General features: G+C 35.5%; 1 protein-coding gene across 6 annotated transcripts in view; it reads left to right on the top strand.

Moving 5' to 3' along the window:
- Window positions 1-23,928, top strand: part of LOC106110500 (protein doublesex-like) — a 107,872-nt gene that overhangs the window by 13,619 nt on the left and 70,325 nt on the right. For all 6 annotated transcript variants that reach the window (XR_001226090.1, XR_001226091.1, XR_001226093.1 and 3 more), the window contains exon 2: window positions 23,644-23,787. Coding sequence is in view for 2 of the 6 variants with exons in the window: in XM_013292352.1 (XP_013147806.1) it covers window positions 23,644-23,787 (144 nt within the window). In the remaining 4 variants the exon portion in view is untranslated. The remainder of the gene's footprint in view (window positions 1-23,643; window positions 23,788-23,928) is intronic.

The raw sequence follows: 23,928 nt of genomic DNA, 5'->3' as shown, positions 1-23,928 counted from the left end.
GAACTTTCAACTTAACATAATTAATCACTAGGTAATGATAAAATGAAAAGACAATCGTTTAAATACTTTTTTTTATTGTTACTTAAAAGGCAAGGTATTCAATTTATTTCAGCCAGTTTGGTTGAGTGACTTGATAGTCTTGCCCGCGAATATTTAAGGCGCATCGAAGCGTACCTTTTCCGTTAATACGTGTAAAAAGTTTTTGCTACAAAATTTTAATTAACCAACAAGTAGTTTGCTTTTCTCATTTGCAACATTAAGTCGTAGTAACGATAAGATGTAATTAAACTTTTATAGTCATGTTCGCAATTAGCGGGGCACACGGAGTATGATGTATGACTACTTTTACTGTCGGAGCAAATTACCTGTGACCCAATAATTGTATAGATTGATTAAATTTTAAACGAAAATTGCTTTTTTTATCGCTGTGTTATCATTATCGGATTGACTACTTTTTACGTTTAATTTAACTAGCTGTTCCCGGGCGGCTTCATCCCCATGAAATTGTGAACATTTTATTTTATTGTTTACATTTGTCAAATTATCAATAGCAAATGACAAAATGTCATAACATGACAAATCTTGGCAATCTTGCTTCTTGATGTTGGCAGCAACTTATGGTCTCTTTCCCACATTAGGATTTTTATCCAAAATATTTACCCCCTAAGTTTAGTAGCGTGAAAATCTATAGCCTAAAGCGTGACGTAAGTATAGGGCTTTTTTAAAAAAAGAAGGATTATTCAAAAACATGCTGTAATTGCTGACATCTTAGGCAACAAAGGAATGTGTGTTTATGCTTTATTATATTAGTATAGTTAAGATCGAGAATTTCGTGTTACCATCAAACTTAGAACATTTTTACCTTGGTATACATACAATAATTTGCTTTTTTTTCGTCATTCAGGTAATATAATTAAACCCTTAACATGTAGTTACGAGATGTAAAATTCATAAGAATGATTTCAATACCATGTCGTGTCTTGTATTCCAGTGAAAGAAAAGCGTCGATAACATTGGTACATTTAGCTTCAGTAACAAAGTAACTTTATAAAGGTTTTACCTTTCACCGGTACCTTAAAATGCTTTGCCTTTTAGGATACAAAAGGTTATTTTTAATGATTTGGTGAAGGTAAACTATCAGGGTTGTAACAAAATTACATTTAGCTCGGCCCTAATTCACCTTGTTCTCAGTACCCGTTTCAATGTCCTGGGCGAGATTGTTAGGGTGCCCAATCTTTAGCATTGTGCGATTAACAGACCTATGGTGCCCTTTACTGTCCAGCGCCCTGGGTGGTCGCCCAACCGCGCTTCATACTAACACCAGCCCTGCCTGTTTTATAGTCGGTAGAATCGCTATTGAGAAAATTTTTTATTTCTTACTAGCTTTAATCCACGACTCCGACCGCGTGAAATTATAAAAAAAAAACATAAGTAAGTAGCCTATATGTCTTCTAGACTGTTCTACATCTATGTCAAATTTCATCAAGATCCGTTCAGCAGCTTAGGCTACAAAGTCTAACAAACAACCATCCATCCATCTAAACTTTCGAATTTATAATATTAGTATGATGTTACTTCTTCTTGATATGTCTCACCGACTAGCAGATGTTGGCGTTCTTGCAAAGTAAAGCCGTTATGTTACTAAAATTTAAATTAAATTACCGGTATTGGTGGTAAGAAACTTTGAAAGTACTTAACGTATATCACTGATAAATCTTTTTTTTTTCTGATAAAGCATTCATAAAGACGTATAGTATTTAACTAGTATTGGACATAAATGTTCACTGGACGGATAAGGTTGCTTTACAATGCAAGGACAGACGTCGAATTTTGATGGAATTGGACCAACTCAATTATTCTCCAAATAGGTTACTAGCGTGCACAGTGGGTCAGTGCCGAGGAAATTGTGGTGGGACAGCCGGCACAAATCCCAATGCGTTATCAACAATCTGGAATACAACTTAATGTTAAAGGTACAAAGTTCAATATGCTTTGTACCATAGTTTCTTAGAGATATGATTATTTGGATATCGTAACATGGATACGACTGAAACTAGAGACGAAGTTATTTCGTAGAATTTTGAAACGAATGTGTGGTTAAAGTATTACTCGTTGTTTATCTGATCGTAGGATATTTGAAATATTTAAATAGATCTATTGCTATTAAACGGCCGAATACTGAAACGAATCTGCAATATTTCGTATCGTAAACACTTACAATTTGAATTGTGATATTTTAAGGCCGCGCGCACACCTTTGACTAAACTATCGCACAACTGTTTAGTCGCGCTTTGATTCCTATGAGCTTATATGGAGGTGTGCACACTACTTGACTTTTAGTTGTGCCAGTAAACAGTTGAATTGGCTGCAAAACGGTTGACAATCGAAAATGGCACAACAGTTTCTTTTTTTTTAATATCATAAGGTGGCAAACGAGCAAGCGGCCACCTGAATCCGCCAAAATGGCGAAGCGACCGCTGCCCATAGACATCCGCAATTGCAGAAGTGTTGCCGACCCTTATCCGACGGCGGAGAAGACGCACATAATAGGATATTTTTCCTTCCTATGCATCTCCTCCACCGTCAAATCCACTTCCCCTTCCCATCCTCTCCTTATGAGAAAAGGGTGGTAAAGAGAAAGAGACTTAAATTAGGCCTCCGGCACCACACTCATCAGACGAAACACGGAATTGCTTCCATTTCACGCCTGTCTTCAGTGTGGTCGTGGTATTACTGGGGGCGTGCCGGCCCTGCAGTGCTAAGATGTTAAAGAGGGCACTACCACTGTTAAAAAGTTTTGCAATAGTTTAGTCAGAGGTGTGCGCCCGCTCTAAAGGAATTTGAAGTTTAAACGTGGGCTTATAATTTAAGATGCTGTAACATATTTAAATGTCTATTTACAATTCGGAGTCTTAATGCATTTGAAAATAACGTTTGGACTGTTTCTTGTATGTAAAATTAAAACCAAACGTGTGTGGCTTGCATTAGGGTTCTCGATTTTCAATCGTAAATCAACAAGCGTATACCCTAATATATTACGTTATAAATGTTGATGACAAAATAATTGATGATAAATTAAATTAATAAAAATCACACATTACGTTTCGTTTAACGCATCAACAAAGTCACTGATTCTAATACCGTGTGTACATCGTTTTATAACTTAACAGTAGCGGTAGAGGTAATAAAAATGCAGTAAAACTTAATAAAGACATTTGTGACCCAAAAAATTTAGAGCCTGTTACAAGCTTTTAAATATAAATCGAATGAGTAAAATTTTTTTTTATTTTATTTAATTAGGGTAGAGCAATTAAACTGACCTACCGCAGTTTATAACCATAACATTTCTATTTACATTTTTAATTTTTACTTTAATTACAAACGCCTGTTAATACTCTCAAGAATAAATACTCGTAGAAATCATCACTACCATAACGCAGACTGGTAAGCAGTGATAAAGGATCCAAATAACGTTTCTCGGTATTTAATTTTACTAATATTATAAATATAAAAGTCTAGATTGATGGATGGGTGGATTTTTTTTTATAATATAAGGTGGCATACGAGCAAGCGGCCACCTGAATCCACCGAAATGGAAAGCAACCACTGCCCATAAACATCCGCAATTGCAGATGCGTTGCCTACCCTTCAGTGACGGAGGAGGAGACGCACATAAAGAGGACATTTCCTCTTCCTATGCCTCTCCTCCACCGTCAAATCAACTTTTCCTTCCCATCCTTTCCTCTTAAGAAAAGGGTGGAAAGGGAAAGGGACTAAAATTAGGCCTCCGGTGTGGTCGTGGTATTACACCGGGCGAGCCGACCCATACGTGCGAAGATGTTAAAGCGGGCTCTACCACTGTGAAATGTACGTGTAATGTACATGTATGTATGTGATGGATATTTAGATGTTTGTAGCCTAAATGGCTGAACAAATTTAGATGAAATCCAGTATATATTTAGAGCGCAGTCTGGAAGAACATACAGGCTCAGTAGGCATACTCTCTTATTCTTTTCGACGCGGATTGATTCTCGAGTGAAAGCTAGAGGTTTCGTATTTTTAAAGAATAATGCACTTCCAATACATTAGAATTGAATCCATCAATTACGTAAAGTATGGAATTATTTTTGACCTTTTTTAATCTTGTCTTATCTCTCCAGTTAACAAATAAACCCAGCCCTGATCCAAAAAATACTAACACTAAAGTAACCTCAATATCATCGAAAGATCAAATCAATGTCAATAATATGCAATATTTGCTTGTAATGCAAATATTTAGTGTACGGAACTATGTAAAAAAAGATCTTATCACGTTTACTGCGCCAAGTAAAATCATCATTCTTAACCAAAATACGCCCCCAATAATAATATTGCCAGTGCATGGCAGGTCTTTCTAGACCCACCAGCACTAGGAAAGATTAAATTGCTATATCTTTGTGGAAACAATGTATACATTATCTGTAATTTAATGTATACGTGAAATAATCGTTTCGCATTAGCGAGAGGGACATATGATAGTTTTCTTCGTCTGCGTCAGCTTAAGTGCCGCGGCAGGCCGATATCGTCCTGTTACGCAGTGTGCATGTTAATGCTATCAACACACCCGTAAATGGTTTACTTTATTGACGTTAAAGCATGTATTTTCTAAAAAGAAGAACTATAATAACCTATGTATTTTAGATGTATTGGGAAATAAATCACTCTTTTTATAACATTTTCCGTAACAAATCATTCAAAGCGGGTAAATGCGTTAGCATATAGTGTTTCAATAACCCAGTAAAATAGATACAGCAGAGAATTGATTCAAATAAATTTTAAGCTCCTAGTAAATATTTTTTCAGTGGTAGAGCCCGCTTTAACATCTTCGCACGAATTGGCCCGCTCGCCCGGTGTAATACCACGACCACACAGAAAACAGGCGTGAAGTGGAAGCAATTCCGCGTTTCGTCTGATGAGTGTGGTGCCGGAGGCCTAATTTTAGTCCCTTTCCCTTTCCACCCTTTTCTTAAGAGAAAAGATGGGAAGGACAAGTGGATTTGACGTTGGAGGAGACGCATAGGAAGGGTAAATGTCCTCTTAATGAGCGTCTCCTCCGTCAATTAAGGGTAGGCAACGCATTTGCAATTGCAAATGTCTATGGGCAGCGGTCACTTTCCATTTCAGTGGATTCAGGTGGCTGCTTGCTCGTTTGCCACCTTATGTTATAAAAAAAAAATAATCATTTCTAGACTGTCAGCTTTCTAAATTTAAGTGTTAATTGTTTTAACAATACAAATATATAGCTGTTGGTCGGGACTTCGCCCGCGTGAAATTTAAAAAAAAAATAGCCTATGTTACTCACAGATAAAATACTTTTCCGACGGTAAAATAATTGGCCCAGTAGTTTTTGAGTATAATTCCAATACATTTATCAATACAAATCTTTCCTCTTTATAATATTAGTATAGATATAAATCTGCAAGTTGTGAATACTATACTCGTATTATAAATGCGAAAGTTTACATTGATGGTCGAATGTTTGTTAGAGTTTTTAGCCTAAACTACTGAACGGATCTGGATGAAATTTGGCATAGATGTAGAGGATAGTCGATAGAACACATAGGCTACTTACTTTTGTTTTTATTTTAATTTCACGCGAATGAAGTTGTGTCGAAAACGTAATTCATATATTGTACACACTTTGATATACCTATTTTTTTAGTCGTTAATAAGTTGTAAAATAACATCGATTACTTGTAAAAGCGACACTATGACGGACTGGTAGCATCACTGATATACTTCGTCCGGATTAATGCGTTTTATCGCCGGCTCGCGACTTTTATGTCGCATTTTCTGGCGGTGAAATTAAAGTATTATAAAACCCGATGTGACTCTTTGCGATACAGAGAGCTCGTAAAATATTGTCGGCGGTCGTAAAGAGGCGAATAAAAACTGTTGAAGCAGAAACACGAATCGAGCGGCCGTTTAGCGTTACGATAAACTACGCGGCCGCGGTGTCTGTAGGGAAGGCTTTAATGAGCCGGACTAAGTGATGGGAGGAAAAACGGACTCAAGTATTCGATAAAAACTAGATCTATAAAAATTACCACTAAACATTTTTATAGCCTTCATAAAAGCTCATGTGCAAATGTTGCGTACTTTGCAGTAGAAATTAAAAAAAATGTATTTTGAAGTCAAGTTTTTTATTGTTTATTTTTGCTATGTCCGTTGTTATAACCCGTGTATAACCCGTGTATAACCCGTGTATAACCCGTTGTATAACCCGTGTTAGCATAACTTTAACAATTTGAAACAATTATTAAGTGTTATAAATTGCTTTACCGCGAACTTATTGTGGCCTATAAGATTGTTTCTCACTTCAACGTGCATCGATATTTAATAGCTTTTTTTAATGCTGCGACATCATCCTCGCAGCATTAAAAAATATAGAAAAAACAAGAAACCACGTATCCCTAAGGAACCGGGCAGTCTTTGTTTTATATGTGTGCCAAATTTCAATAAGATATATTGAACCGTTGCATCATTATCGAGAAGACAAGAAAATACCAAATTGATATATCCTACGGGAACCGTAACTATTTCCGGGGTCAAAAGTAGCTTTCTTCCAGACTATCCTCTACATTTATGACATATTTAAGCGAGATCCAATCAGCCGTTTAGGCTACAAACTCTAAAAAACATCCATCTATCTAAACTTTCTCATTTATTTCCAGCAAGATAGTCTCCAGTTTTAAGCACTTAATATTGTGTAGTATTTCTTTATATCATAAGGTGGCAAACGAGCAAACGAGCAAACGACTACCTGAATCCGCCAAAATGTCGAAGCGCCCGCTGCCCATAGACATTTTCAATAGCGGATGCATTGCCTACCCTTAAATAACGGAGGAGGAGACGCACATAAAGAGGATATTTCCCCTTCCTATGCGTCTCCTCCACTGTCAAATCCCATTCTTTTCTTATAAGAAAAAGGGTGCGAAGGAAAAGGGACTAAAGTTGGGTTTAATAGGTAGGTACTAGCTGTTGCCCGCGACTTCGTCCACGAAATATTAGGATAAAAAAAGTAGCGTATAATATGCCCGTCCATGTCAGCTACCTTTCAGTGAAAGTCCGGTCAAAATCGGTCCAACTTTTTCTGAGATTACCTGGAATAAACGCGGCTTGCAGACAGATCGATAGAAAAAAAAATTAAATGCAATTTTCTTTATCAGCAACGCAAATACATCATCTTCCAAAAATCTGGATTTTTTTTTATTGCAGACACAACAATATTATATGTAACTAACTGTTCCCGTGCGACTTCATCCGCATAAAATTATGAAAATTTTATTTTATTGTTTACATTTGTCAAATTATCAATTACAAATGTCAAAATGACATGACAGGATAACAACCTTGCCTTCTTGATGTTGGCAGCAACTTATGGTCTCTTTCCCATATTAGGGTTTTTATCCAAAATGTTTACCCCCTAAGTTTAATGGCGTTAAAACATATAGCTTAAAGCGTGACGCAAGTGTAGGGCTTTTTATTAAAGAAAGAATTATTCAAAAATATGCTGTAATTGCTGATATCTTAGGCAACAAAGAAGTGTGTGTTTACGCTTTATTATAATAGTAAAGATAGATAGATTAGTAAGTAATAATAGCTCAAAATGAATCGATAGCAGTAGGACAGCGGGCGGTAAACTCATCAATTTCCCAACATATTGACCGACTGATCCCATTTGCAGCCGATATGAAAACTTAATGAGGAAATTGACTAGAGTTTCATACGCTTTCATGTTGAGGTTATTTGGGAAAAAGTAAAACTATTTTGAACGACTTTGTAAGAATGTAAGTTTGTTATTGAATACATCAAGTATTATTGTGCATTATTCATTATTGAAAACTTACTGTACAACTTTTTTTTTTATTTAATAAAATCTTAGTATATTATCTGTAACTTTCATTATCTTGACTTTATAATTATTTTTTCACTTAAACTTAAAATTCACATAAAATAAAATTAACAATAATTAACATTCGTTTCTTTACATTGTATACAATAATTTAAATTATAAATAGTATTTAGATTATTTCTGGGAAAACTTTTAAAAACCCACTGATAAGGAAAAGGAGTGTGTGTCCGCTGAACAATGTTCTGTTTACATAACGAGCTGTTGCCCGCGACTTCGTCCATAACATACGTATATAACATAACATACGAACATAACATACGAACTATTTAAATTACAAAAAGCTACGTCTCCCTCGGGAACCGGACATTTCTCGGGTATGAAGCTTATCCCAAGTGTACTCCTGACTTTGTTTTATATCTTTGCCAAATTTGAATAAGGTATGTTGAACCATTGCAGAATGATCGAGTATACATTAATGAATCACACGGGAACGGTAACTATTCCCGGGATAAAAAGTAGCCTATGTGTTCTTCCAGACTATGCTCTAAACCTGTGCCAAATTTCATGGAGATCCGTTAAGCCGTTTAGGCTACAATGGCTAACAAACATCCATCCATCTATCCATCCATCTATCCATCCATCCATCCATCCATCTAAACTTTTGCATTTATAATATTAGTTGGATTGAAATATTTACGGACTCAAGAGTTCCGATAAATGTATTAGGCAAGTCATTGCAATCGGCAATTAATGTGCTACACAAATCATCCCAATTTCCTAAATAACAACGTGTTTTGTTCGAATAACTTGTTTTTTTTTTCAATTAAGTCACGTAAATATATCGCAAATCACGTGAATAAAAAACCAGTCACTAGACGTGTGTAAAACTGCTCTGAAACAGTTTAAAAGTTCAGAACTCAAATTTGAACCATTAAAAAAGGCTCACGGTCTAATTTTTCGTTCCCACGAATGTCTAATTTCGTTTTCGTTTTCTGACAATTTTATTCTTGCACATCTTACGAATATTATAAATGGATGGATGTTTGTTAGAGTTTGTAGCCTAAACGGCTGAACGGATCTCAATGAAATTTGGCATAGATGTACAGGATAGTCTGGAAGGATACGTAGGCTTGCTTTACATTTTTTTGATTTCACGCAGACGGAGTAGCGGGCGAAGGCTATTATAATTGAATCTAAAACAATTGGACTAAAATGGAACATTTTTATCTGTAACAATAACATTTTTACAGTCGAGTGTTCAACACGTGTGATTGTTTTCTTTTCCGTATAATAAGTGGCCACTCCACACTAAAGTGTCTACTTTGTTAGTGACTTAAGTCGACCTACTTCCCTATCTTAAACAAACATTATTACGATTAATACTTAATACTGGATTTTATAAAGATGATAGCAAACGGAGCATTTGTAATACCGTCTACTACTATTCATACTAGTTTTTTTTATATCATAAATGCGAAAGTTTAGATGGATGGATGTTTGTTAGAGTTTGTACCCTAAACGGCTGAAAGTATCTCTTTGAAATTTGATACAGATGTAGATGATACCTTACTTTTGTTTTTTTTTGTATTAATTCCGCGCGGACTTAGTCGCCAGCGAAAGCTAGTATTAAATACAGATAAAATTTTCCAGTTGAACATAAAAAACACCCATTATACCTAGTTGTAGGATTTCATGATTTGGTATGTAGTTTTGAGGAGATTAGAATACGATTTTATAGAACAGTCTGCATCTGTACGATTTGTTTTGTTATATTATTAAGCCGATTTCAATCGTCTATATAAAATTTGTCTCGAAAAATGTTTACTACCACTGTGTCGTAGGTTTCTTACGACTGCGGCTGCCTCAATATTTCTCGCAAACACGTCCTCAATTCGATTAAAGATACGACTCGCATTCAAATCGTAATCATCAGAATCGATTCTGGAAAATCGATGTCTCGATTAAACACAATAGAAATTCATGATGTACCACTATGCATACGTATTTGAAGTTAGCGGATGCACCTGGGCGTTAATGTATCGAAATCAGTAACTTCTTATGGTGGCCTTATTAAGTATTGTTTTTGCATCTATTACTTATGTACGTGTAAGTACAAGGATCCGTCCGTCCGTCTTTACCGCGTCCGGTGTCGAATTCGCACAATAGTTTCATAGAAGCACTTATCTGGTTCTCACAATGTTGTCGTTACGTGTTCTAAAATATTATAAACTAGTTATCTTTGTGGAGCTTCATCCGCACTAAATTTTGAAAATTTTGTTTAATTGTTTACATTTGTCAAATTGCAAATGTTAAAATGACATGACATAATGACAACCTTGCTTCCTTGATCTTGGCACTTATCTTCTCTGTCCCACATTAGAGTTTTTATACAAAATATTTACCCCTTAGTTTAATGGCGTTAAAATATATAGTCTAAAGCTTGACGCAAGTGTAAGGCTTTTTATTAAAAAAATTATTATTCAAAAATATGCTGTAATTGCTGACATCTTAGGTAACAAAGAAGTGTGTGTTTACGCTTTATTATAATAGTATAGATACGTAGAAAATGAGTTAGTAGTTAACACTTTTTACATATTAATTGTTTACTGAATATTACTATAATAATCGAAGATGAATATGCAAGAAGTATACAAGAATAAGAGTACACTATGGCCACCCCTAACTTAGGGTAGCCTCCAACCCCTCAAGGGACGCTTAGTGAGCCGATAATGATGATAGTTACAACTATAACCAAGTCACCCCTTATTTGTGTAGACTTCGACACCCTCGGTGAGGACATATACATGAACTGGCGACAATAGTTATATTAAATAGTACGAATTATGTACATTATCTAAAGAAAACACATCTTTCTTTTTCATAACATTTTAAATTTAGCAGACAAAGTCAGGAACGCAAGTATAATGGGTTAAACATGACCATGTTAAGACAATTGCTACGATTCCGTGCGGAATCGTGTCGAAAAGCTTCGTAGAATCACTTAGCATGTTGATGTGCTCACTCCGACGCATACACATGTCTTTTTATCACTCTGAGCTGGAATATGAATAATACTGACATTGGAATCAATATTCAGATGACGTGCATGCGACACGTTTTAAAATCGACACCTCAGACTGCGTGTTGTCCAGTAGGACAGAATTCGGAGTGTTAACCACGAACACTCATGGGAGTGTTTTCGTATCATCGCCAAAATTTGTATTAGACTAGCTGTTGCTCGCGACTTTGTCCGCGTGAAATTAAAAAAATTAAAACATATAGCCTATGTTGTTCACTGTTGACGTAGCTTTTTAATGGTGTAAGAATTTTTGAAATCGGATCAGAAGTTTTTGAGCAATTTCAATACATACAAAAATACAAATATTTGCTCTTTATAGTATTAGTATAGATTCGTGCAGCGCCTACTGTTATCTCTCACAAATCTTATACAAGTTTTATCGGTGATGTTAAGTACACTCACAACTCACGTAAAATTCGGGATAGATCTTCAGATCGCGCTGATATTATAAATGCCAATGTTTAGATGGATAGATGGATGTTTGTTAGAGTTTGTCACCTAAACAGCTGTCATAAACGAATCTGAATAAAATTTGGCATACATGTAGAGCATAGTCTGGAATAACACATAGGCTACTTAGTTTTGTTTTCTTTTTTATAATTCCACGCGGACGGAGTCGCGGGCGAAAGCTAGTTTTTAATAAGACGTTTTACTTTTTTTCATGTTTACTCGATAATTCTGAATATTTAAACACATCTTATTGGAATTTGTCACAAGTAATACTTGGGATATGGTTCATCCCCGAAATAGTTATATTCCCATTGTACTTTACTTGTACTTTGCTACAGCCGTTAAGTTATTCGCACTTTTAGTTCTCTTAATAAAATTAGAAAACATACTTAGCAGTCTAATTCATTTCACAATAATTTAAAAATCTAAAAATAGCGCTATATCATTGTTTACTTTTAAAAAGTACAAAGGGCAAAAGTAAAAATATGTTATACAATCGAATAAAACTTATTGTATCGAAAAATAATCGATTAGGTAATCGGTTACATCACTGATTGTGTGTCGAGTAAACAATAGTATTACAATGCCTTGACATCACTATGGGAGTGTTTATAAATATTTTTGATAATTTTATTAATCTACAACTCATTATGTTTACGATATAGAATATTTGTGAGTACAGCTTTTATCGAGTATTATTAGCATAAGTGATCTCATGAACATTGCGTAATTTATGACTAAGTTTCAGTCCCTGAAGTGACTAACTTTTATATCAAGTGTTATTTTCACCAACCTGTCACTAAAGTATACCTAGTCTATTTCGGAAAAAACGAATTCCTTACTTAGGGTAGGGGAAATGCCGCTTAAGGGACGAAAATTACTATTTGAATATAATCGTAACAACGTAAATCTACTTGGATACTCAGTTTATGATTCCCGCCTTCCTTGTGATTGACATTGACAGATGTCATAGGGACGGGACGTTTATGCTAGTGCCCTAGTGTTGCGCCGCTACTCCGGCACGGTACCGATTCCTTCTAGTAGGTAATAAGAAAGCTAAAATACAATATTGTAAAAATCGATTTAAAGTCTATAATGAATAAATGTTAAAACGTAAATAGACAATTTGCACTGATAAATGTTCAGCTTCGTGTCATTTATGAAGGGAATTTTGTCTTTGTAAAAAAAGGTCTATTAACCTGCCTAAAAATTTGTATAATTAATATAGGGTAATAAAACATTTTATATAGGCTTTAAAAAACGTATGAATCATATTATGCGATACAAGAATGAAAAAAATGGGCCAAAGATATAATAGATTGGTGCCCACGAGAAAATAAAAGACGTAAAGGAAGACAGCGTCGTAGATGGGATGATGAATTTAGGAAAATAGCTGGAGTTACATGGACGAGAAAGCCATACAACAGAAAGGAGGCAAGCTTTAGGAGAGGCCTTTAGGGGAGGCCTTTGCGGTTTCTGCAACGCAATCTCGAAACCGGTGTCAAGTTAATTATAAAATCAAAATTGTCAAGTTTTTTAATGTAAATTTTGTAAGATTGTCGAAAATAAAGGCTATTAATCTATACTATTATAATAAAGCGTAAACACACACTTCTTTGTTGCTTAAGATGTCAGCAATTACAGCATAATTTTGGATTTTTTTTTTTTACTAAAAGCTCTACTCTTACGTCACGCTTTAGGCTATATATTTTTACGCCATTAAACTTAGGGGGTAAATATTTTGGATAAAAAGCCTAATATGGGAAAGAGACCATAAGTTGCTGCCAACATCCAGAAAGTAAGATTGTCTATGTTTGTCACGTCATGTCATTTTGACATTTGCAATTGATAAATTGACAAATGTAAACAATAAAATAAAATTTTCATAATTCCATGCGGATGATGGCGCACGGGAACAGCTCGTATTGTTATATTAAAAGACGTAAAGAGTTAAAAATAAGTTTAAAAATACATTCCTATAGAAGCTATAAAAGTTTTTCAATAACTTCGTTTATAAAAGCAGTATATTGGTTTAACTTTATCATAAGTTAACGGCGTTCGCGTCGTATATTTAACTAATAACTTTCATATCCATTTATATTGCTTATATCAGAGTAACTTTCTATACAACGGTAGAGGAAATTGTTTTTTTTTTTATTTATTTTTTTAAGTTAGAAAATCATTAGTACATTTTTGTTAATTTACTAATATTTCCTTTAACTATTCGAATGGCGGGATTCGAACCTTAGACCGTAAGATCGGTAGTCCGTACCCCTATCCATTAGGATATTAACGCTTATTTGTTACGTTTTGATTTAATAACTCGTGCATCTTAAAAATATTGTTTGTGCTGTGTAAATTAAAGATTGCCTTGTATTATTTAATTAACTACAGTTCAAAACAAAGTTACATTTTTTTTTTATAATATAAGGTGGCAAACGAGCAAGCGGCCACCTGAATCCACCGAAGCGACCGCTGCCCATAAACATCCGCAATTGCAGATGCGTTGCCTACCCTTCATTGACGGAGGAGGAGACGCACATAAAGAGAACATTTCCCCTTCTTATGCGTCTCCACCACCACCATACTATAGTATATACTGGGCGAAAATTTTTACCTTTGTTAACTTGGACTTTTGACTAGGTCGACATAATTAGACTGCATTTAGATAATGAAACCGACTTAGAGTATCTGTATGTGATATCGATTTTTTTTAAATATATATAGTTCGCAAGACAGAAATGCGAATGTTAAGATGGATGTGTGGGGTAACACGAATGGATAAGATACGAAATGAGTATATTAGAGGAAGTTTGAGAGTGGCCCCCGTAGTAGAGAAAGTAAGGAGTAAAAGGTTAGCATGGTATGGGCATGTTATGAGGAGGCATGAATCATGTTACAAGGAGAACGTTAGATATGAGTGTGGAAGGGTACATCGGTAGAGGTAGACCTAGAAAGAGATGGATGGATTGTGTAAAAGGTGACCTGATCAAAAAGGTAGTGATGACTGAGATGACGTATGATAGAGTTATGTGGAGGACAAAAACCTGTTGCGCCGACCCTACGGGAGTAGGATAAGGAGATGATGATGATGATGATGATAGTACGCAAGACCTCGTTCGTTTCGACTGGACCGATTTAAACAGGACTTTGATGGGAAGGTAGATGTACGCGTGGATGATTACTTTTTGAAATATTCTTTTAAGCCGCAGTAGTGGGCGATTGTTAGTATAAAATATAGACCGTGATACCTAAATCTATTGATAATATTATGCTACAGTAATCTTAATGTGTCCTATAGCACTAAATCTTATAGGAAGTTAATATTTTATATATCATATCTCTATATGGAAACGATTACAGGAAAAGTTACTGTCCATTTCCGACGTCCGTTGAGGCGTGGCGCTGCTTGCGTTCTACTCCTCGAAGCCTTTTTCAACCGAATGGATCTTTGTATTAATCATTTTAATGTAAGTAGCCTTTATGCAGTTGATAATAAAGGCGATATTTGAACCGGAGAGTTACAATACAAAGCCGCAACTGCATAATGTGTCTGCGCAGTGGGTGGGGCCTGACTCGCTGACAGTTATTAATGATTCCTAGCAATAGCTCGGCCCTAAAGTGTATACATTTATGTATGACGGTTGGTACAGCGTTTGACTACAGTTATGGTGCATTGTTTTCATTTGAAAAGCCAGTATTCACATATCTAGGGGCACAGTAGTCCAACTAAGGCCAGTGCTATTTAGTAAATTATGATTTATATAATCATATCATTTACGTTCATTTGTAAACTGATAGAACAATGAGAGAAACAAAAAGAAAGAAGAAAGATTTGTAATTTTGTATGTATTGAAATAATTCAAAAACTACTGGGTCGATTTTAAAAACTCTTTTACCATTAAAAACCTACATTAACAGTGTGTAGCATAAGATATATGCTTTTTCTTTTCAGTGACTAATATAGTCTATAGTTATTGTTACTTTTTAATTTCACGCGGACACATTAGCGAGCGTCAGCTAGTATTTTATAATTGCGCTGATTTTGGCTAACAGAATATTAAAAGCGTGATTTCTACGGCGCCCATTTTTACTTGCTTTTAGGAGGCGAGGTGTAAACAGGAATACGTGACATTGTGTAATACATAGACCTTTTGCCTCAGGTCTTCTGTCCCTTACTGCCCAGCGCCATGGGCGGCAGACCAACTACACCATATCCTAACGTGTGCACTGCTACTGCGTATTGTCGATTAAAAGAGTTTTCTCCAGGTAAAGAGGCTTCATTTCTTTTTAGTAAATCAATTACAATTTCTCTCCTTGTTCCTCCCTCCTAGAGGAAGTCCTATCAGGTGGAAAAGTGTTCCTATTAGGTGCCTTATAGCGTAAAATTTTCTTTTAAACGTCAATGTCATTATTATTTTTTTCGTAAACTAAAAGAAAAGTTACATTTTGTAAATTTATGACCACGTATTTTACTTTTAAGAGTGCACTTTATTTTGTGTTCCTTCGTAAAAATATATTGCCTATAAAAAGAACTTTGTTCACATATGTGTTCGCCAATCGTGAGCATTAGTCAACAATTAAAACAAAACAATGGCGGCCATTTTGAAAAATCAGTCACGCCTCATTCACACCGTACAGTGTTGCTTATCACGAAGGCCAACGTTTACGGGCTCGTAAAAATTTAACATCTACAGTCCATTTACTACTAGATCCAAGGTGACATACGATTGTTACTACGTGCTTACATATATTCTACAATTGTTACTATTTGCTTAAAGGTCTGCCAATTGTGTTAGGTTTATTGATGGTATTCACAGTTATGTTTTACCGTTAACTCTTGTAAGTCTGTAATTTCAATGTTTTAAAACTTAATACAATGTACTAACTGATCCGTTCATAGATGCATACTACATGAAATGAATACAGTTACATCAGCTTGACTAGCAGGAATATCCCAACAGTTTATCTCTATATTCGGATACCCTCTCGAACACAGACTAAGTAGGATTGTTAAACGGCGTTCCAGTCTCTTGCCATTTGCAACAAAATGAATAGACGATATCTTGCAGGGAGTCAAGAAAGGTAGCTAAGCTGATTAACGAACAGACCGCGCGCTCCTTTTACCTCACACGATTCTGCCCTTATACCCTGAGGGTCATACGGGCCATTGGTAGTGGGTGGAAAAAAGTAATGTTACTATATATTTGTTGGCGATGTTAAAATATTTATGTACACATATAGAATATTTTTCAATGACAAAAGTTTATAGTGTCATCTAGTAACGTAATAAATTTGATAAATTCTAAGAACAGAAATATCTTTATCTTTGTCTCCACTTTCTTAAATTCTGATTGTTTTTATAGATGTTTACGTGTAAGTTAAAAAAATGGGGGGGGGAAGTTATCTAATTTGGGAGAGATATTATAATTACTATGATATAGGGGTTAATGGCTTAAACTCATTATTAGTAAGACTATTAGTGGAGTATAATTTAATAAACAAAGCAAAAAATCATCAAAGCATAGAGACATTTTTCACCCACAGTTACTAGTTGAAGGTTAATCGATTAGAAAAATTCCTTAATCGATTACGGCTTTAATTGATGTTTAGTGTGAAACTGGTCGTAATTCTTGTGTTAATAGGCAGTTTGTTTTGCTCGCAGGCGGGCTTAGCTTTAACGTTATGTTATCGCAAAAGTCGACTTCCTGCGTAGCACGCATAACGGACAATGTTGGACGTTTTTGTGTTCGCGCCGATTGTTCGGTGTGAATGAGGCCTTGTGTCGATATCACCGGACGTGTCGCGCGACACTCGTATGTTATTCCTGTACTTTCAGCTTTGACGTTTTACTTATAGGTACTATATTACTAGTAATAGTACTCGCCTATTGGTTCTAATACAATTGCATTGCATTCAGTTTTATTTTTATTTTTAAACACTTCTATATAACTAGCTTACAATATACTACGATACACTGACATCACTGTTAGTAATCGAATTATAGACCTACAAGGATCATATGGCTGTTGCAAATTTTGTGAACTAACAATGTAATCTTGAAAGCGTCAGTCATATTTTGACCAATGAGGAAGCGGTAACTGCACAGGTGAATGTCGTCAGTTTTACAATTTCGAAATTCGATTTCCAAAAATAGCATATACAATAGTTTGTTTTTTTTTTACATGGAAGAATTTCGAAATAAATTGGTATTTTTTGCTTGTAGGTAATTCTAAAAACTATCGGGCGCTCCCTGTAGATATAAAAAAAATCCGTAAAATCTTTAGAGCAGGCGCACATTTTGACTACACTATCTCACAACTCTTGTGCGATTGTCGATTATTTCGCAGCCAATTCAACTGTTTATTTGCACAATTAAAAATTGAGCTATGTGCGCACCTCCATATAAGCTCATAGGAATCAAAACACAACTAAACAGTTGTGCTATAGTTTAATGTCAGGTGTGTACATGCTATTATAAGTTTTCAATAGTAAAAGTATGTTAAGATAATGCGCTGTCATAATTTAGTTTGATAAATTAGTCAAATGTTTAGAACTCAGTTATTTTATTTTCATTGGGTACCACTGTTTCGATCCTTCGGGAAAGGCTGATTAGGTTTATACTAACGGGTACAATCTTTCAACCACATCACCAACATCGAAGATCAAGCGCGAGTTCTTTCATTGCAAAAAGTAAACAGAGTTACTATAGCATAGAAGCTTCTGGACTTAGTAATCTTAGTATTGACTATTACGTTACCTCGTAAAACCACGTCCTTGTATCGGAACGTTACGGCTAATTTATGATCTACTCACGACGGCCATAATTCCCTATTTAATTGTGCTTACAATGTATTTGAATGGTGGAGTGGCGAATTAGGATGTACCGAGTTTAGTGCGCAGTGTCGTATATCTTACCACGTTATTACACCTTTGGTGACTTAAGTGAGGTTATTGCGATTATGTTACTAAAATACAGCACTTATATCTTAGTTCTTATTAATAATATTAATACGCTAGTTAAGATCGATAGATGAATGTTTGCCAGAGTTAGGTAAACGGCTGAACGGATCTCGATGAAATTTGGCATAGGCTTGTTTTTATTTTAATTCCACGCGGACGGAGTCCCAGACGAAAACTAAATTACGATGTAAAAAAATTTTTCATTAAAAAAAGATTATTTTGTACTGAACTAAAAGAAAGATATACATGCGATCTTAGATTTTTCTAAACTGATACTCTTGTACCTTACATCGTTTAAAAAAAGAAGCCTCGAGCTACTGTTGTAACGGATGTAGTAATTGTTTTTTTCTTTTCTTTTAGAGATACAAAGGAAGTTGACAATATGAATTCGTAGTTGTTATAGTAGTGTAAGGGTTATGGAATGTTTGCGCTATGAAGATTGCAGCCTACATTATACGTTGGTAATTAGTAGTACCAACATTTGAAATAATTATGAGCCCTCCATTTTATTGCTCTGATGCTTATAATTGCCGCGCAAGTTCTCATAGGACTGTAATTATGAAATGTTGGCAACAAATTGCGGGCACTTAAAAACGGCTTGGGAATTTCAATTCTGGCTCTTTTATGGTCTTTGATGTGAAGAAATTACATACTCTTTTTATATTTTTTTAGCTTGGAAGGCAGATGCTGTTGAAATGTCTATTGTAGTGTATACAATAGTTATTTTTGTTTACACAATAGATGTAATGTTTTAAATTGTAGAGAGTTCAATTCATACTTGGATGACAATCGATATTATCCTTTTATATTTATTTTTCCAAGACTTGCAAATGTTTTGTGTATGGAATATTGTAAGAAATAAGAAATAATTTCCATGTTATTTTTCAAATTGGTTCATTAGTTTTGGAGCCAAGTTAATGCAAACAATCAAATCTCTCCTCTTTATAATATTTTAGTAAAGATAGAGCGTAATAATAGATTTCACCAAAAAAATTATAACATTGCCATAATATTCATAATTGACTGAAAATTCCCATTTTAGTCAAGGTCGTCCATCATTTAAGTATGAGAAATCGGAATTTGTAAAATGATAAATTTCTTCCATATTGGCAAAGCAACTTGAACAACAAATTTTTCCTATCGAAATCTATGAAAATTATTAGATTTACGGCGAGATATTTTCTTAATTTGTAGTTTTTTGTCAAAATGCAGTATTCGTTTGTTTAAAAAACTACATTTAAATTTGAATTTGGAACGCTCCATCACGCTATCTTGCCACAGCACCGCAGGGCGCAGCACTGTCTACGTGCTTAAGCTTATGTAGGCGTTAGAGAAAAAAAGCGGTTCTATATTCAAAGTTACAATAACCAATAGCGAGCGCTGTAGGCGGGGCAGGCCGCTGCTATTGGCGGAGCGCGCTCGAGCTAACGATGCGTCGCACGATTACGACGTTACAACGCTTTTCAATCGTTACGCGACTTGCTTTATGGCGGGGATTTTTATTTCGTTGTCACTAGGTGTTGCCATTAGTTTTACCAATGCCATCTGATTTTTTCTCAAGTTTATATAATACATATTTTAAGCAGTAATAAATTAAATAATGGCTTATTACTAGTAAGATTTTCGGTTTAAAAATGAGAGGGCATGAAGCCGTACTACTTCGACCACAAACTCGACAAATAAAATCCTACTGACCTATATTACAAATCCCGACGGAAGTTTAACAGTCAATTAACGGTTTATTAATCTATCTATACATGTAATAAAATTGGAGTGCCTGTTTGTAACATCAAAAGAAAAATTACGGATTTCGGGAAGATGATGCATTTGCGTTGCTGATAACAATTTTTTTTGTCTGTCTGTCCGAAAGCCGCATTTGATTCGGGTAATCTCCGAAACGGCTGGGCCAATTTCGACCGGACTTTCACTAAAACATAGCTGACGTAGGCATATTATAGGCTACTTTTTTTTTAAATTCCGCGCTGCCAAAATGGCGTAACGGCATCTTAAAGCTATACCTAACGTATACATTAATTTTAGTAGCCAATCGCGTAATTTAAAAAAATCAGATAAAACTGTCGATACTAATCATAATAGGTAGTTGTCGTACTTAATGTAGTATCTATTTTTAGTTACTCTTGTTGAGGCTTTGGTCTAGTCTAGACTCTAGATTTAGTACCTAAGTGTACTTTGTGTGTAGTATTTTAAAATCAGTAACCTCTATGGCTCAACATGTAGAAGATTAACTTCTCATAAAAGAGTATTTAATCGTCCTATTATGAATACGAAAAATTACTTTAATTTTTTACAAAAAAGTGACATGGTCAAGAAGGGAGTGATGACTAAGGTGACGGATGATAGAGTTGTTTGGAGGACGAAAACCCGGCGCATACGGGAGTAGGATAAGCTAGGAAATTGAGCATTTTAATTTTTACAAAACCTATCTAAGAAAGACGAAGAGTTATTTAAACTTTTAAAAGCTTTTACGGAACATCAGCGCTTATTTTAAAAATAAGCATTATAGCTGAGTAAAGGCCTTATCCATTCAGCACTCTAAAGTTAATAAAATATCTGTACAACTTTTTTTTTATACACTTGCTAATTATGTATGTGCTTTTTGTATATTCCATTATTCTGTTGTTCTGTGTCTTAGCATGTATATGTTTTATTATTTTTATTCCCTCAATTTTTTATCTGCTACTGGTATGTTGTTTTACGTTCTGAATGAATTAATTGAGTTATTATTGTTATTATTATTTAAATAGTATAAACATAGTAATCTGAAATACGTCAATTGAATTGTTTAAAGTGCATCCGTTTGTTCGTAGCGGTCTCTTGTCTTTCACACGTCTGTAAATAAAAAGAATGGACACTTCCAACATGAAGTGCATCTTAACAGTGTGCGAGGCGAGTGATGTGGAACTGAGTGTCCTTTGGAAGCTGAATAGGTCTTTTATTGTCGTCTCGGACAAAGGGAAGTCGTAAAGGAGGGAAGTGCGGCGAGGCGCGACCTCCTAAGCGCTAGTGATGTGCGTTACAATTGTCAAACTTATCAAGTCTATTGACGTAATGTCAATTGACTTTTTTCATGCGTCTTGAATGTTTGTTATTAATTAAAAATTTGATTTTCTATTTACATTTTATAAGAAGTGGGAGGAAGATAGAACATGATTTACAACTAAGTGGCTAACGCCTGCGATTTTGACCGCGCATTTTGTAAATACACGAAAAAAAGCAGCATAACCCTCGGGAACCTGATATTTCAAGTGTGACGGACTTAGTTTTATATCTCTGTCAAACTACAATATGATATATTAAACCATTGCAGAATTATCGATTAAACATAAAAAACAAAATTAATGTATGGCACGGGAACCGTAACTACATATATTCGGTATCGAAAGTAGGCTGTATGTCTTCCAGACTACATAGGTTTCTCATCTAAATCAAATTTCATCGAGATCTGTTAAGCAATTTACGTGGTAAACTCTAAGAAACAGCCATTTATCCATTGATATAAACTGTCACATTTATAACATAGTAGTTGTTTTTCGCGTCTTCGTCTGCGTAGAAATAAAAATTGTAACAAATATAACCTATGTCACTGATAACGTAGCTATTTATTGGTTACGAGCTGTCGACCACAAACTTCGTTAGATCGGGTTTTTTAAAAAGTAGCTTATAATATGCCTATCAAACTCAGCTACCCACCAGTAAAAGTTTTTTTTTATAACATAAGGTGGCAAACGAGCAAGCGGCCACCTGAATCCGTCAAAATGGCGAAGCAGCAAGCAACCGCTGCCCATAGTTATCCGCAACTGCAGATGCGTTGCCCACCCTTATCTGACAGAGGAGGAGACGCACATAAAGAGGATATTTCTCCTTCCTATGTATCTCCTCCTCTGTCAAATCCACTCCCCTTCCCATCCCCTCTTTATAAGAAAAGGGTGGTAAAGAGAAAGGGACTCAAATTAGGCCTCCGGTACCATACTCATCAGACGAAACACGGAATTGCTTACATTTCACGCCTGTCCTCTGTGTGGTCGTGGTATTGATTGCACCGGGCGTGCCGGCCCATTCGTGCTAAGATGTTAAAGCGGGCACTACCACTGTTAAGTCCCGTCGAAATCGGCCCAGCCGTTTCGTAGATTTGAAATTGGTCCTGTAGTGTTAAAGTTCAGAATAGTTACATGATACATATTTAGAAGGTTTGTTTTTGGTCTTATCAAATAATATCTGTTTATAAGAGCAAAGAATGTTCCTAATAAACATTGCTCGTGTCCCATGGGATTGTTGGCGCTTGTCTCCTGTTTATAATGAATCACAATCATTTAGTTTACATTATCGTTTGACGTAAACACTCTTTAAGATTAACGCGCTTCATAGAAACGTTTATTTGTGGTCTCAGTTTACAGTTCCGGGCACTGATGTATTGTTAGCGCTAAATATAAATGACCGATTTAATAGTAGGAGAGCTCTGTCTATATTATCTATACATATAATAAAATTGGAGTGTCTGATTGTAATATCAAAAGAAAAATTCCAGATTTCGGAAAGATGATGTATTTGCTTTGCTGATAACGAAAATCGCATTTAAAAATTTTGTCTGTCTGTATGTATGAAAGCCGCGTTTGTTCCACGTAATCTCCGATACGGCTAGGCCGATTTCGACCGGCTAGCATGTTTGTAAATACAGCTAGTAAGCTGTTGCCCGCGACTTGGTCCACGCAATTATTAAGATAATTAGGCTATTATATGCCGGTCTATGTCAGCTACCCTCAGTGAAAGTCCGGTCGAACTCGGTCCAGCCATTTCGGCGATTACCAGGAACAAACGCGGCTTGAGGACAGATAGAAAAAAAAAAAATGCTGCAACGCAAATACATCATCTTCCCGAAATCTGGAATTTTTCTTTTGATATTGCAAACAGACATCCCATCTATAATATTATAATAAAGCGTAAACAAACGCTCCTTTGTTGCCTAAGATGTCAGCAATTACGACATATTTTTGAATAATTCTTTTTTAACAAAAAGCCCTACACTTATGTCATGCTTTAGGCTATATGTTTTCACACAATTAAACTTTGGGGGTAAATATTTTGGATAAAAATTCTAACGTGGAAAAGAGACCATAAGTTGCTGCCAACATCAAGGAAGCAAGTTTGCCGTGGTTTGTCATCGTCATGTCATTTTGACATTTGCAATTGATAATTTGACACAATGAAATAACTTAACCGTTTATACTATTTGTTACAGCGGTGTCACTTGAAACTTTGGTGGAGAACTGTCACAGACTACTGGAGAAGTTTCACTACTCGTGGGAGATGATGCCTTTAGTCCTGGTCATCTTTAATTATGCTGGCAGCGACCTTGACGAGGCATCGCGAAAGATAGATGAAGGTTAGTGCCATAACTGACACAATTACCGTCACACTCATTTACTTAGGGGAACCTTAGTAAAGTATTAATGAGATGTACACTAAGGAACCGCGTAAGTAAATGAAGTGTGGCAGTAACGGATCTTATATGTTATTTTGCACC

The sequence above is a fragment of the Papilio polytes genome, unplaced genomic scaffold, assembly GCF_000836215.1.
Source record: "Papilio polytes unplaced genomic scaffold, Ppol_1.0 DF820622.1, whole genome shotgun sequence".
In the NCBI taxonomy this organism is placed as follows: Eukaryota; Metazoa; Arthropoda; class Insecta; order Lepidoptera; family Papilionidae; genus Papilio; species Papilio polytes.
Note: the sequence above shows the minus strand (reverse complement) of the source record. Positions and strands in the feature narration are given on the sequence as shown.